This window comes from Maylandia zebra, linkage group LG10, assembly GCF_041146795.1.
Source record: "Maylandia zebra isolate NMK-2024a linkage group LG10, Mzebra_GT3a, whole genome shotgun sequence".
Lineage (NCBI taxonomy): Eukaryota > Metazoa > Chordata > Actinopteri > Cichliformes > Cichlidae > Maylandia > Maylandia zebra.
In genome coordinates, this window is record NC_135176.1 from 15971142 (window position 1) to 15986716 (window position 15575).

Sequence of the window (15575 nt, forward strand, 5' to 3'; positions counted from 1 at the left end):
GTGTAACTGAGATAGAAATATATCATTACTGGGTGGGGACTGAGGGGATCTGAGGGACAAAGAGACTGAGAAATAAGAATATTGGATTCTGTTCCACACACACAAGCTTATGTCCTTACATGCACGCTGTCTGCTCCATCTGTCTGTTTTGCTCATGCAGGCGCGCACGTATACAAAGATGTACACACCCACATTTAGCATAGGGTGTCTGTTAACTGCATGCGAATGGGTGATGGACTGCTCCAGTGGCTCTGCCAGTAATATAATCTTCTCTATTCCCCCAGATCCCACACCAATATGTCACAATTGTCATTTATTCCCAGCATGGTCGCTCACAATCAGATGGCTTTTCACATTGAACACACCCTGATCCTGTCAGGATGATGAACACTTGAAGTGCACTCCAATCCACCTACACGTGCATAGATACATCGTGTATTAACACATGCTGTTTTCTATTTGCTTGCTTTTAGGTGCTTTTTTTCTTTTTAGTCTGTTATTTTGGAGGACATCCCAGACCACCAGCCATCAGACGCATACTATTGGTTTCATTTCATTTTAACCATTTAAATGCAACCACCGTTTCTTTATATATATATATATATATAAAAGGAAATAAATATATTGTAATGTTTTGTGAATGGCAGCAGCCTTTCAGTGTCTTATATAACAAGGTGTCATATATAACAAGTTAGACCGACTGGGTCCATTCACACCTTCTTATTTGTACAAGAAATGGTCCAGTTAGTGGCAGACATGCTTTAGTGATTGACAAAGCAGAACTAAATATGTAAATGTGCCTGTGTCAATCATATTGTTGAGCGCTGGCTTTTCCCTGAACCAAACATGTCCTGAATATGTCTGATAAATAAATTGCAGAAAGCAACTACACTGCAGGCATCTAATTAAAAAACCGAAAACAAAAAAAGACAACCATGCTGTTTAAACTAAAAAGTTTAACTTGGAACACTTTTTATGTTATCTTTACAAAACATAACATTTTCAAAACATTGAAATCTGTCAGCTTTTTATGAAACAGTTCTTTATGGACCGACACGTACTTGTCAAGGAAGACAGATTATTATAAGGGATCCATGTTTTTTCCCCTTTGAGACCAGCACTCTTCAAAGTTTTCTATTTACTATTCATGAATTTGTTTGGTTAGAGGTGACTTTTTCAGGTGTTGGTAAATCGCTTTGCTCAGATCCAGTGTGCGAGATTAACAAAGCTCGTTTTAGGAGAGACCTCGTTCTGAGCATTTCCGAACAAAAGTGATGACACAGATTCAATCTCATCATCAAAGTAATTAAAATGAAAGATAAACATGATATCTGCTTAAAACTGTGTAGAAAACCAGCATTGATTTAGTCTTATCTGAGAGCATGTCTGCACCATAGAAAATCCTAAAGCCAGATAGCAGTCTGAGCTGTCTGGACTTAAACACGGGTGGAAAGGGTGTAGCGGCAGAAACTCAGGGAGCTTTTCAGTAAATTCAGCGTAGGCCAAACATCCTTTGGGATTGAAATTCTTGACGAGTCCAACTGCGGGTCTGACAACAAATTTCTAATCTGACATTTATATTTTGTCTCAAGGTTCTGCTTTATAAACGGCGGCTCCGAGGCACATTTTAGAAACTACTACATCAAACAATATATTGTTATACAGTTATTAAAGCATTGAAATAAAGACAGCGGTTGCCCATGTTCAGCAGCAAATTATAGCATCTGACCTTAATGAGAGAGCATATCCTCTTGAGATTTTCTCTACTTTAAGCCACAGAGGATATCACTGACTACCTGTTTCTGTGGTAAATTAAAAGAACATAATGTCCTGGCTACCAGTGCCTTACAGGGAGCTCTTCTCTCAGTAGTTGGCCACTGGGAGTAGCAATAATCACCCGTAGAGACACAATAAGCCTGCAAGGAAAAAATACTCAGCCTGCTAATTAGTTTGTAATCTGTTATATGCTATATGCTTGTTCTTTGGAAGGGGAACAAAATAAATACTAAGTGTAGTGGGTAAAATTACAAAAGAGTAAAAAGAAAAAACCCAACAACAACATTAATTGAAAGAATGTGATTTTACTTTAAATGTTTATGTTAAATATTATAATAATTAAAGAAGTTAGCATGCTCTGCACTTTACCAGGTGATTTATAAGGTGTCTCAGCAGAAGCAGAAGCATCTATTGATAAAGTAATTTTAAAAAACACACATAAAGAAAAAACATCCCATTTAGTTACAAGAAGAAATATGTGCCAGAGACATGACAGACATAACTAATTTAGTCTGCGACAGCCGAAATAAAAGTATTAAAATGCCGAGTTAATAAGACAAAAAATTATCTTTGCATTGGCAAAAAAACATTTTATGTGCTTTATTAATCCTTTGTATTAGGAGGGAAATTAATGTTGGGGAGTTTCTGTCTCGCGCATCCCAAATCCTTCTCATAAAGCCTATTCTGCTACATTTAATTGGGTATTCAGAATGTGTAACACCTGCCTGCTTGTTATTCTTATTAGGTTTCAGTGATCTGTTGGGTTATACAAAGATTTTGACAGCGTCTTCCTAGAAATTTGCATTGTTTTCTGGCAGTTAAAAAGTCAATGTGTGATTTTCAATCCAATTCAGCAGTCATTTAAATTAGAAAAAAGGCAATTTGCATTTTGATATCTGACTTTAATCTGCCTTCTGAATCAACAGAGAAACCTTTGTAAGAGTTCTTCAGCTGTGATGATCTGTGACAGTCTGTCCAACTGGGTTATATACTTTATTTGATACACAACTGCATCTGTTCCTCCTCTCCCTGAAAAACTTTATTTCATCATTTCATGTCCAAATCTCTTTTATCAGTTTTCTCTCTCCTCTCCCCTCCTTCCTTCTCTCTCCCACTCTCGCTGTCTCGTTCAATTACAAAGCGGACGGTTCATCAAGTAGAACAGAGCGGGAGCAGGGTGGAAATGAGGTATGTAGTCCAGTCAGTGAGATTTAGAACAGCCCTCTAATAACAAGGGAGGTTAATGTATTGGTCTCAGGCCAGAGGACACATGCTGAATCTGCTCTATTAGAAACAACTTGTTCGGAACAAGAATACACTGTAGAGACATCCAAAGCGGCAGTTTTATGGCAATAGTTTTATGAAAAAGAAAATACCAATTTTAAATCCATTGTGAAATACAAATGAGTACTTTCTGCCACATTTCTGCTCCGTTTGTTTATCACAAAGCACAATCACGAGCCATTGTGAAATGTGATAGCCAATATTTTTTGTATCTGACAACACAGCGAGACGGCTTTCCAAAGAGATCACTGTGGGGCTAACTGGGGAGTATTAAAATATCAGTAAATCAGCAGATACCAATTACAGAAAGTGATGCTATTAGAGCACAGCTAATAGGTACGGAATACAAAGAAAGTAACAAAATAGTTTCATTTATAAAAAAGTAACATTTTGTTTTACTTTAATTTACAGAGAACAGCCTAAATTTTAGATTTTATAAAATAAGTTGATCATGTTTTAAAATAACAGAATCTTTGAACAAAAGCGAATGAATCATCAGCCTGTTTTTGGTGACTACAAAAGCAAACGTGCTTTTTTTTATTCACCAACTCTGATTGGCATTTTTAGAATTGCTTGCATGATGGCATGTTTTCTAGCCACAGTACCCATAGATGTGATGCACGTGTAAACGCAGGTATGACGTTACACACCTTTGACCTCCTTTTCATTCCTGAACCAGCGCAGGTCAGCGGCGGGCTTGCTGCCCTGGGTGATGCAGGTCAGAGTGATGTGGTCTCCCTCCATGGCGGGCTTTGTCAGGCCATCGATCTCTGGCTTCTCTGGCACACCTGAAGGATGGAAAACGGAGATCACAGCGATGGCAGAACTAATTCATGCGCAGCAGGGTGTCATTATACAACAATAATATTAGTATGCCTTATTGGAAATCACCCGCCCCCCTAGCTTTCCCACCTGCAGGGAGATTAGAGAGCAGACTACAGAGATTCACCAAGCAGCGACATGCTCGACGGTACATCACAGAAGATTCGTGCTGGCACATGGGTGGGTGGATTTTTTTTTTCTAACCACTGGGTCATTCCCTGCTTCACTGCTAGGTCAAACCAAATTATAAGAGACATAATTTTTCACCATTAGTTTTGTTTCTTTGGTTTTTCCAGGTCATAAAACACTGACTCTGCTGCAAAACAAATACAATGAGGCAGAGAGGAATTTTGTTTTTGATGCTCACAGAATTAGAAAATACATAAAAACACATCAATGTGCAATCAAAGAACAATTCCACAGTTTTTCCTGTGGTTTTTATTCACTACTACACTTCCCTTGAAAACATAAAACCCCAAATATCATCACATCAATCAAAGGAAAAACTGTAGGCTGACAAATAGTATGCTTTGTATGTCTGTGTGTGACAAGGCTGTGACCGCAGACAAGGCCATTACTATTTACAGAAAATGTTAATCACTGGCCTTTCCCATAATGAGTGTTTTAAATGTGTGGTGTCTGCCCTTCCACTGTCAATGAGCAATAAGTCTGCCTCTGGCTGAGTGACTGAAAGTTCTGTCAGTCAATGCCATTGACTGACTCTTGCCTTGTCCGTCTCACCGCCTCCTGTAAGGTTTATTGCCACAGTTTAAAGGTCCTCCTGTTTTATGTTTCCCATTTGTTTGAAGGCGCAAACTGCATACGTAATCCCAACAACAGCCGCTGCTCGGCAGAGGCACAATTTAGCGATAAGCATGTGTTAATATTATACATGTGATTTTTAATGCGCCTCTTTTTTTTTTTTTAATGCAAATTGCTTAGTTTTGAAGTATCTAAAGTAAGAGTGCCACAACAGCTAAGAACGGTGGTGTGCGAATAAGTGCGTGTGGGTTGACTCAGAAAAGTATTTGATGGATTTTCCTCCAGACTGAATAAAAGCAGATCAAGTGCATTGTTCATCGTGTACAGTCACGTTCCCCTTGGGTGGCTATAGGCTGTACAGCTTTACACCCTCTCTCTATAAAGCTGAGTTTTGAACACGCAGAAAAGAGCTCAATTTCTGATACATGGAAAATAGGGAAATTGGATTTCACTGTTTCCACAAATTTCTGTGGTGGTGTGTGATTACAGTGCTTACTATGCTGATCAACACATAAATATATATGCATTTCCTTTAAGCGTTTGAGAATTAAGGTCGATCATAAGGTATTTAGAGCTAAAGGTAATATCCTTTACTGATAACTAGAGCAGGGCGATATGGCCAAAAATATTTATCACGATATATATTTGAAAATTTGCGATAACGATATAACCGACGATATAATTGATGCGAGACAAAATACAACTCCACAACATTACTAGCGCAAAAAGACAACCTTCCATTTATTTTCACTTAAACAAGAAGCTGGTTTTTATGTACATTAAAGCTTTATAAAAATGTAACAGTGCAAATGCAAATTCCTTGCTGAAAGTTTAACCAAAAGGCATTTCCAGTAGAAATGGGCTGATATATCCTGAGCATAACCATGTATAATATCCACTGAAGTTAAAAAGAGGTGCAGTACGCATTTTTCGGACCATAAGGTGCACGGGATTATAAGGCACATTAAGCGAAACAAAGCAGTCAGATAAATCAAACTTTATTAAACTCATTCTTCTTGCTTCCTCCACTTCTGTACCATTGATTCATTAATGTTGAATTCTCTGGCTGCTGCTCTATTCCCATGTTGTTGCAGTATATTAATGACTAACCTCGTATTGTGGATGGATTATCTCAGTTGTTCTCCTGACTGAAGTTTGGTCCGTTTACAGCATCCTGCCATGCGATTGCATTTGTCTCTAACCATGAAGAACCTTCACGTTAACTTTTATAAGTGGAAAAGTGTTAGTGTTCGTCCTCCAGCTTCACTGTTTATGTTATGCTAACATAGCTGTGTCGCTAGCAATCACGTAGCACATCATTATATACCAGCTAGCCCAACTTCAGTAACCCTACAAACGTCACTGCTGTTTAGTTTCCTGTCTTCATTTATGTTGGAAGTGATAGCAGAGCTGTACGTTTGATTTTTTTCAGAAATCTCTCAGTCAGAACATGCAATATCATGCTTAGGTAACTAGCGAAACTAGCGAGCTAACTTCCGCTAGCTTCCTGCTAACTTCTAACTCCGTTAAATGTAATAACTTTTGTTTTCATGGATGCCTGGAAGTTAAACTTTATAGTTACACCTGGTAAAGCAGCAATGCTGATCGTTTTATTAAAGATGAAATAATTTAGACAGTTTTTAACTCTAAGTGATGCTGCAGTGTTGTTTGACCTGAAGCATATGGAGTTTAGGACCCAGATTACTCCCAGATTTAAGAGCATCTTAGTCCGACAAATATGACAATAACGACGGCCGCTTGCATGTTCTGCAAAAAAATGTGCTTTGTTGTGTATCTGACGGACAAACACCAAACCAGTTCCACATCACGGAAGTTGCACCATTTTTACAAACCAATTCTGGTTCATCTGTTTCACTCAACAATCGGCCATGTGCGTATGAAAACAAAGGCACTGCGCATGCGCGTTTTACTCCCATTCTATCGCGATATTTCATTTTCCTATCGTTGCCTAACATTATACCGGTATTACCGTGAACGGTATAATATGGCCCAGCCCTACTGATAACATTTGCATACACTTTCAATTACTGATCGAATACTAAGCACATCAAGTCATGCATCAGCATTAGCTGTATTAGCGGCAATGCTAGCAGCTAACGATGCATCCCATAGTTAAGCTCCAGAAATAGTCTGTTGGGAAACCTGCTACTTTGATGACTCAGACTTAAGAAAGATTACCAGGCATTAATGTGCCAGTATTGATGGCCCTTGGTGGATGAATTCCTGATTATTCTGAGCTCTTACTTTTACTTTACCTTCAGGAGTTTCACATTTTTTAGAGAAATGTCTCAACTACTATAGGATGGATTGCTATGAAATTTATTACAGACATTTATTTTACCTGTAGGCTGAACTCTATCTCAAAATATCTGTAACATCTAGAGTGCCATCAGGTAAAAGGTTGAACACTACTATCCTTGATGACATTCTCATCAGCTTTACACACTGGCAACAGATGAGCACATATTTTTGTTCCAGCACCAAATCATTTGAATGCGAAGCTTGCATATTTGTAGTATTACAGTTTTTTTTTTCCAAAATCGTTTTCAGTGTTTTCTTTTATTCGTCCCCAGTGCTTATGGTCCCAAAGCAGTGGCAGATAAACCAGGCCATCCCCAGACTATTTGGTGTGTTTATTAAATCACCCTCTCTGTTTTCTAGCTTGCACCATTAACTATTGTTCAAAACTGCAAAATGATTTTCTCCATATTCTTATTGAGCAGTAGCCTTTAATGTCTAATTCTCAGAATGCTTGTTAACACAGAGAGCCAGCTAATGATCCTGGAGTGCACAAGCACATCTATTAAGATTAGCAAAAACTAATTGGCAAGATAATAAGCCCAGTGGCAAGAAATGAGACAATGTTTGTGTGAGGCCATGATCACAACACAAACACTGCTAAGGGGAGGGAGGTACTAACAGTGTACACTATTTTTTATCTGCATTTGCAGGCATAAGCAACAGGCTATTTCTAACAACATAGCATCACAGCAAACCAATAAGCTGATAGCCTCAAAAAAGAAAATCAAGGCTCCAGTAAGGCTGCAAAATCTAGCTATGCTGTATTACTAGTAATTCCGAATCTTCTAAAATCAACAAATTCACAAAATAATGACATAGATATTGCTATACTCGACAATTTCACTATTTTCTTTTTGTGAATTATAATAATTATATATGTTTATATAAAGATTTCAAATGGGGAGTCAGATTTGCAAATTATTTCCAAACGATTATTACTGGATTTGAAAAGCTCCTGAGACTCCGTGAAAAAGAAAGTCAAGTTGGAGCATTTTGTATCTTCAGCAACCTCACGAGCGGAAATGGATATACAGCCACTCAAGACATCTGAGTAAGGTATGCAATTTCTTTTTTGCTTTCTTTCGTCTTTTTCTCACTAATCGACAATTTCTGCTTGAGGTAAAAGGAAACCTAAAGGGTATGTGTTGCATTTGGAAGCTGTTTTTTTTTTTTTTTTAAAACACCGTTCAGAGTTTAAAAAAAGTATATATATTATTTTTTAGCCATGGCAAATGAGAGAGAGAGGAAAAACATGTACTTAGATCACTTTACTACAGATTTTACACACATTATAGCTGCTATAACGTCCATCTATGAAATTTTCCTTTGAGGTGGAGTTTTTGCTTTTGCTTTGGATCTTGTACTCACCCAGAACAGTCAGGTAAGCTTTGGCCGTTCTGACAGGCATGGTGAAGAGAGAACAGGTGTACATGCCTTCATCAGACAGCGTGACATCACTGATGCTGATGGTCAACTCTGATGATGTTGCACGCACAAGCTCGATTCTGTTGTCCCTTAGAGCTGGAAACACAGATAACCAGAGGCAGATAGTTAGAAAAATGTTCAAATAACTGTAAACTAGCAGCTGTGGGAGAAACTTGTGGACTTCTACAGTGCGGTGACAGGTACAGGGTTTAAGGCTGTAATATTTGAACGGTGGTTCTTATAATGCATCAGTGTTGATGTCCATATAGGGAATAAACTGCATCCACAGATAGAGAGAAAGAGAGTTTAAAAAGCACGCAGAGAGAGAGATTAACCAATCTAGAATCATCTCATGTGGAAAAAAAACAAACAAGAAAAAATATTTGCCTGTTATTTGGTTCTAAACATTTTCTTTGTTCTGAAAAAAACGACAGCAGAAGCCCTAAAGTTTCGACATCTGCTCTCGGTATTAATTAATGCATATCCTAGATGAACTTCTCTGTAAAATCATCTATCAGTACCAATGAAATTGATTTTCTTCCATTAGTTTTAAAAATGAATGCATCAGCAAACCACCGCATTAAACTATACCACACAGCCTTCACTGCTGTAAACCACTGCAGACATTTACTTATATGAAAATGTAATCTTCCAAAAGACATAACTGAATGCAGTGGGGATCAATATTGCAATAAAAGGCAGAGAGTGAGGCTTAATGAGAATTTGGCAAGATGTGCAAGTAGAAATAGATTTGCTGTGATTGAATGGCGAGTTTAAAGATACAAGAGGGCTCTTCAAACTAGACTTCACGTCTATGATAGGACGGGAGCATGCGCTAAAATAAAAAAAATTAAATAAAATTCGTCGACACCTTGGAAATAGCAGTCGAAAAACTACACACTAATTTGCAATTAGAAAAAAAGGCTGTGTGAACTATAAAGTGTGCAGAAATTTCTTTCCTGCTGTTTCTGTGGCCTTGACTGTCGGGAAGATTTAGTCAAGCCTTCCTTTTGCTAGTATAATGCCTTTCTACAAACCTTATTTAATATGAGCAGCCAAGGCTACTTTGCTTTTAATCTCCATGAAAGTGACTCAGAACTCCCCTTGTTCAAGTACAGTGTGTGCGCATGTGTGACTTAGTATGGTTGGATTAAAGGAAAGAACAGAAAGATAGCATGACTATTTCTGTACAGATGTTTACATTTTCTTTCATGTCAGCTTTTGAAAGCGTATTTGTATCTTATGATCATTTTAAAAAACACTCTGGGTTTTGTTGCCTCTCTAGACAGGGTTGAAAAGTAAAAGCTATTACACAGTCTGTTTGAGGAGTACTTTAGTCTGGCTGGCAGAATTATGAGAAATGATACCCAAGGTATCTAATACATCAATTATAACATCATAAAGCGTTAAGCTTTTCAGCCTTTCTTCAAACTCCAATCCAAACTTTAATTAATTTTTATATACTACGCAATACTAGGTGAAACATCTTTTAAATGTAAGGCAAAAATATACATTGTATCTTGTTATATTCCTGCAGCTAGACCATCAGATGTACCGTAATTTTACTAGAGATGGATGCAATTTCCCTGCGATAGACTGGTGACCTATGATAGCTGGGATAGGCTCAAGCCCTCCCCTGCTATCCTGAAACATATAAGTGGTTAAGAAAATGGATGGATGTAATTTCCCAGTCACTTGAATTTATTAATGGAGTAATACATAATTAGATATTTTTAATAGGCACCTTAATAAGGCTAAGATATAGATCAGGCCTCATTTCAAATTCTTTGAAAGAAGCCGGCGCTCTCTTTGTATTTAACTGGTTCAGCTGGCGTCTTATTGCACAGCTGGATAGTTGCACTCTTTACAGTTCATCAATATGTTACTCTTTTTGCTGATGGGCATCCAAGCATGAAAACATGAGATGTAAGAAATAATTGTACTGCCTCACACTACTGGCCCAGTAGACAACGGTACTGGGGTTATTGTAAATCTGAATTGAAAAGATTTCATGTAGAACCAAAATGAACCTGGACCAAACAATTCTTCTGGGAATTTTCAGAATACGTGTAACAAAGAACAGAGGAACTGGGCCAGATAATTGCTCATAACTTTGGAAAGTCTAATGGTAATAATCTATGTGTTGCAAAACATTTTTTTCAAACCGTACACTATTATAATTTTGGGGATTTACGTGTAGTTTTTCCCGTGACAGTACTCGTGAAAAATTTGCTCATCTTCTATTCTCATTAAAACTTTGTGAAGCAGAAGGCATTCAGTGTTGCACAGGTAATAATCTATACGTAGTGGAAACTGTACCTTCGTAAATGTCAGACAGTGGCACATTTCTAGCCTTTCTAGGTGCATTATTTTGGAAGCTTCTATGTGTGCATGCTGTGATCACAGAGCTGAAAAATAAAGAGAAATGTCAGTGAGCAATGCTGTGTCATTTGGTCTGCAAAGACATGAAGGCTTTGCTTTGTGGGTTCCAGGCTAAACATCTACCGTCGATGGCGAAAGTGTTGTAATCGGTTTGGCTAAACGACAGCTGCTCTGTCTCATTTATTATTGCATTTGTTCTGTCCTTTCCCGTTCTTCACAACACCGGTTATCGCTACACGTTGTGTACAGAGCCTGAGCAGACATGACAAGTTGATATGAGCACATGACATATCTGTAGGCTCCAGTGTAGTGACAGTACACTGCTGTTTCTGTGAGTGTCTGTATGAGTTCACATGCCCGTTAATGCAAGACCACAGAATTAGTTTCAGTCTAATACGCTGCCAGTTCAGCTGATGGTTAAAGCTCTCCTGAACAGATAGGATTCCTGTCGCGTGTCATCAAACTACACAAACAAATGCATAGACTTTGTCCCAACAAATAAAATAAGGTAAATATGGATTAAATCCCGACAAAAACTGCTCTTTGTCTCTGTTTATCTATCTTTCTGTCAGTCTCTCAGTTTCTCTCTTTCCACCCACCCTAAGACCTCATTCTGTCTACTCAGGCAGCTCCACTAACCTGTGAATGTGTAAAAGTTAAACAATGCTTCAGTTCAACTGTTGCCTTATTTGCTTTGGGCAAGGAAGTACGAGCAGGCAAATGTCAGGAAATACATTTACTGTAGCTGGCTCGCTTGCTGTCGCGATACAACTCTACTTTCATCCTGTCCTCTCTTCGAAATCCCACTCTAAGATTTGATTTGAGAGAGAATGAGGGGCATGAGGAGTTCATTGGAAAGCATCTAGACTTTTCTGATTTGCTGGTTTACTTAAGCAAAGTAATGAGAATGATTTGACTTGCTGTGATGACATTACATTTATAATAAATGTGATTAATTGTAAAGTGACTCAGCTGTAACAAAACGTGATTGAATCAGTGGGAAAATCCTGTCAATCACCTCCTGATAAAGGAATGGAGAAAAACGATTAAATACTCCTCGAATACTGAATTTATATGATTCTTATTATTCAATACATAATCCGGATTTTGTAATCCAGTCATGTGTTCCTCCAGTAGTTTCCTCCAGTAGTTACAGGCAAAGATCAGGATAGATTCGATGCCAAAAAGCAGGATCATCCTGAGCCCCCTGGAAGGAGGGGATTCAGGCTGGGTTTTGAAACATGAAAGCTGTTATATATAGCCATGAAATCACAACATAGCTGTTAAGGATACTGCTAACAGTAAAAAATACCCTTAGATTTCAGTCCCACTTCCATAATCAGACCAATTGATCAGCAAGTTACAAATAAAGTCTGTCTTATCTAGAAATGTAGTAAGGTGTATATGTTTTTGGACAATGATTCCATTAATTTTTGTAATTTTAGCATTGTACACCAATACAATGGACTGTAAATCAAATAATCAACGTGTGACATAAAGATTTTCATATTTAATCAAGGGGAGTTTAACAAAAGTTTAAAGAATAAAATAATTAAAGTTTAAATTAATTTAAAGTAATTAAAGTTTACAAAAAGGTTGTAAACAAAACTAAATTCACTGTTTAAGAATTAAAGCCACTTTTATACCAGTGCCCAAAAACAATTAATCAAAAGAGACATCTAACTGGCAAGTCATTGTCATGGTCAGGCCTGTTCTTAGGTTATTTTTTTTTACTTGTACTCTCAATATGAGGTCCAAACACATGTTTATGTAAATGAGAGAGGCTGTCATTAGGCTGAAAATCCAAAACAAAGAGATCAATAATCAGGTACATTTTAAGAAGAAGAAGAAGAAGAAGGATTGTGCAGGCTGATCAGCAACACTAAACATCCTGAAAGACAGCAGAAGACAGCTACAATGAATCATTGCACAGTTTCCAAAACCCACTCATATGATCTAACTAAGTTAAGAACGATCTCAGGCTGAGGTAGCCACATCATTGTCTACAATCCAGTGATGCTTTCACGCGGAGGATTTACAGCAAAAGAAAAATCACTGGTAACGCACATGAACAGAATGGCCAGATTTGAATTTTCCTAAACAAAACAGTTCTAAAAAGATTAGGACAGAAGAAACGAAAATTAACTTGTAGCGGGATGATGGCATATCACCTCATCTGTCAAACACGGTGAAGGCAATGTTATGGCATGAACATGTATGGCTGTAAGTGGAAGTGTTACAGTGTCACTAGTGTTTTGACTGCTGACAGATGAAACAGGATGCATTTGGAGGTTTACAGAGGGCTATACTCTCTGCTCAGATTCAGCCAAATACTCCAAAACTTCACTATCCATTATACACTTTACCATGCACAGCCATAATAACCTAAACCTTTGAGAAACCAAAAAGTTTCTCAAAGAATAGAAATGGAATATTCCTCAAAGACCAAGTCATCTGATCTCAGCCCAACAGAGCATGCTTTTCAGTTATTGAAGAAAAAAAAAATACACGCAGGCAGCATTAAAGGCCTGTAAGTGAATTTGAGGAAACAACATTTGTTGACGTCCATGGGTTCTGGACTTCAAGTTTTCACTGGTTGCAAAGTGTTAAACACAAACCATTTAAAATAATTTAAAATGATGTTAGTTTGTCCAATGACCTCCTGAAAAGGCTGTTTATAACAACGACTTTAATTCATAAAGAGTTAATACTTTTAGTACTATCTGAATTAAGACTAAAATGTTGTGCTATTGTCCAAATGCTTACCTAAATACCTAACTGGGAAGGATTAGAGTTACAGGGGTCGCAGAAGGCAAATGACAATCAAAGGACAAAGGCAGTGAAACTGGCTTCTGGAGAAATGTTTTCACTGTTTCTATCAGTGTAGTTTGAGGCACCCTTCCCTTCAGCTAACCTGCACATTTGGGAATTGAGACATGCTCTGTGGATACAAAAGCATCTTGGCCCACACCTTTGTCAGGTTGCAATATGTCATTTACCCAGGAGAGACGGTCCTCCTGGATCTGGCACATATCTCTGAGCAGGAGATGTGTATGAAACTGCAAACCCATTGGGACATCAGCACCATCCACCCAGCTGATCAGGGCAGGGGAGAAGCTACTTAGCTCTAGGAAGACCAAGAGCAAGATCTCTCAGAGGGCAGAGCTGGGAGAAGAGCGCTGACTGGGTTAGGGTAAGCAGGAGAGGCCAGAAGCTCATGTGACCACATCATTACAACATCAACTTCTGGCTCGCCAGATGGAGACGGATACAATTAAGGGATGAAACACCCAATGAATGTAGCTTATATTTTTTAACATTTGGATTTTCTTTAGGGTTCAAATTTTATATACTAATTATACATGATTTATACAACATAAAAGCAGTGCACAGGACATACATTTTTCCACAGCATGTAGAACAAACAGTCGACCACTAGTCTTTCACATGAAAGCTTGTATATTGACAGAGAGAGTGGAGAAGAGGAATGCATCCTTTGCTATTTGTCTGCGAAGGTGCTGCAGCTGCATGCCATCCATTATAGACCATTAGTGCCGACAGCCCTGAATGTGTTCGTGGAGGACGGTGTTGTTGTCAACATCAAAGAGTGGCAGATTTGTATTCCACAATAACTACTGACGGAATACAACCACATTTTTTTTTTTGATCACTGAGCCCAAGTTTGTGATTCTCTCTACATCCAATTACAACCGCTGATGGCCTCAGGCTGAGAACAGCATCCATGCTGAGGTTCCCATGAATGCAGCCGTGACGTCAGATAACAGTAAACGGCCGTAACACCAAAGCTCCAAGACTCTGAGAAGAAAAGCGCAGAGTGCAGAAATGGAAAGCTAAGACAAAGCAAAGCTTGCACAGACAGAAGGTGCAAGATGCTTTATTCATTTTTATTATGGGTGGGAAACTGTGTATGGAGGCACACATGCTCTGTTTGTTCTGTGCAATTTTAATTTTTGATCCTTAATAAAAGATTCAATTAAAATAGTGCATCTTCAGTAGTTCACACAGACATCTACCACCTTTGGTCAACATTTTAATATAAACAGGTGGAGCAGCGGTGTTTACGCCTCTTCCTCTTAGGCTCTAATCTGTTAACATGTGTTGGGAAGCCTTTATTGCACTTATTGACATTATCTTTACATTTCACCATTAAAGCTCAAAACATAAGGTATGATCTGCCTGTCATGGACATTTTTCACCTCCTGGTTTTGCTATGAAACTGACTTTAATAATTAGTTAAGAACACAGATAATAGCAATGGCACTATACATGTTAAGTATCCAAATCTGACTATGGCACAGTCCGACCAGTGTCTTACCCAAACCTGCATTATAGTCAGCATTCACCTTTAAAAATGTGATACCACAGTGAAACTAAAAGGTATCTATTTAATCACTTTTCCTTTGTTCCCACAGAGAACAGAAGGCTTGAGTATTCAAAGCTCTGTCCAGCTCCACCAGGGTAACCCTACAGTAAGTTTGTTACCACACACAGCTGATGGCTTTGTGCTCCATCAATATGTTAGGTGAGCCTCACTAAAATTGCAAATATCACAGTAGATGACCACAGCATGCCAGCAAATTGTTTATATATAGTGACATGCACAGTGTGTGTGCAACTGGAGTCCAGCACATATCAAATTAGACTGCATACATACTGTAGCAGTTTTCCTGTGTTGCTTTGCGGAACCATTAAAAATGGCAGGAAAGGAAACGTGTATGTGAATGGATGGTAATTACATTTTTTTTTGTTTTACACTAGACACGTGTTTATTGTATGGACAT

The 15575-nt window shown here is 38.2% G+C and overlaps 1 protein-coding gene across 5 annotated transcripts in view; it reads right to left on the reverse strand.

The window, feature by feature from the left end:
- cadm2a (cell adhesion molecule 2a) overlaps positions 1–15575 on the reverse strand; it is a 221229-nt gene that overhangs the window by 34552 nt on the left and 171102 nt on the right. For all 5 annotated transcript variants that reach the window (XM_004550019.4, XM_076889180.1, XM_076889179.1 and 2 more), the window contains 2 exons: positions 8335–8487; positions 3711–3848 (listed from right to left, as the gene is read on the reverse strand). In XM_004550019.4, the coding sequence (XP_004550076.1) occupies positions 3711–3848; positions 8335–8487 (291 nt within the window). The remainder of the gene's footprint in view (positions 1–3710; positions 3849–8334; positions 8488–15575) is intronic.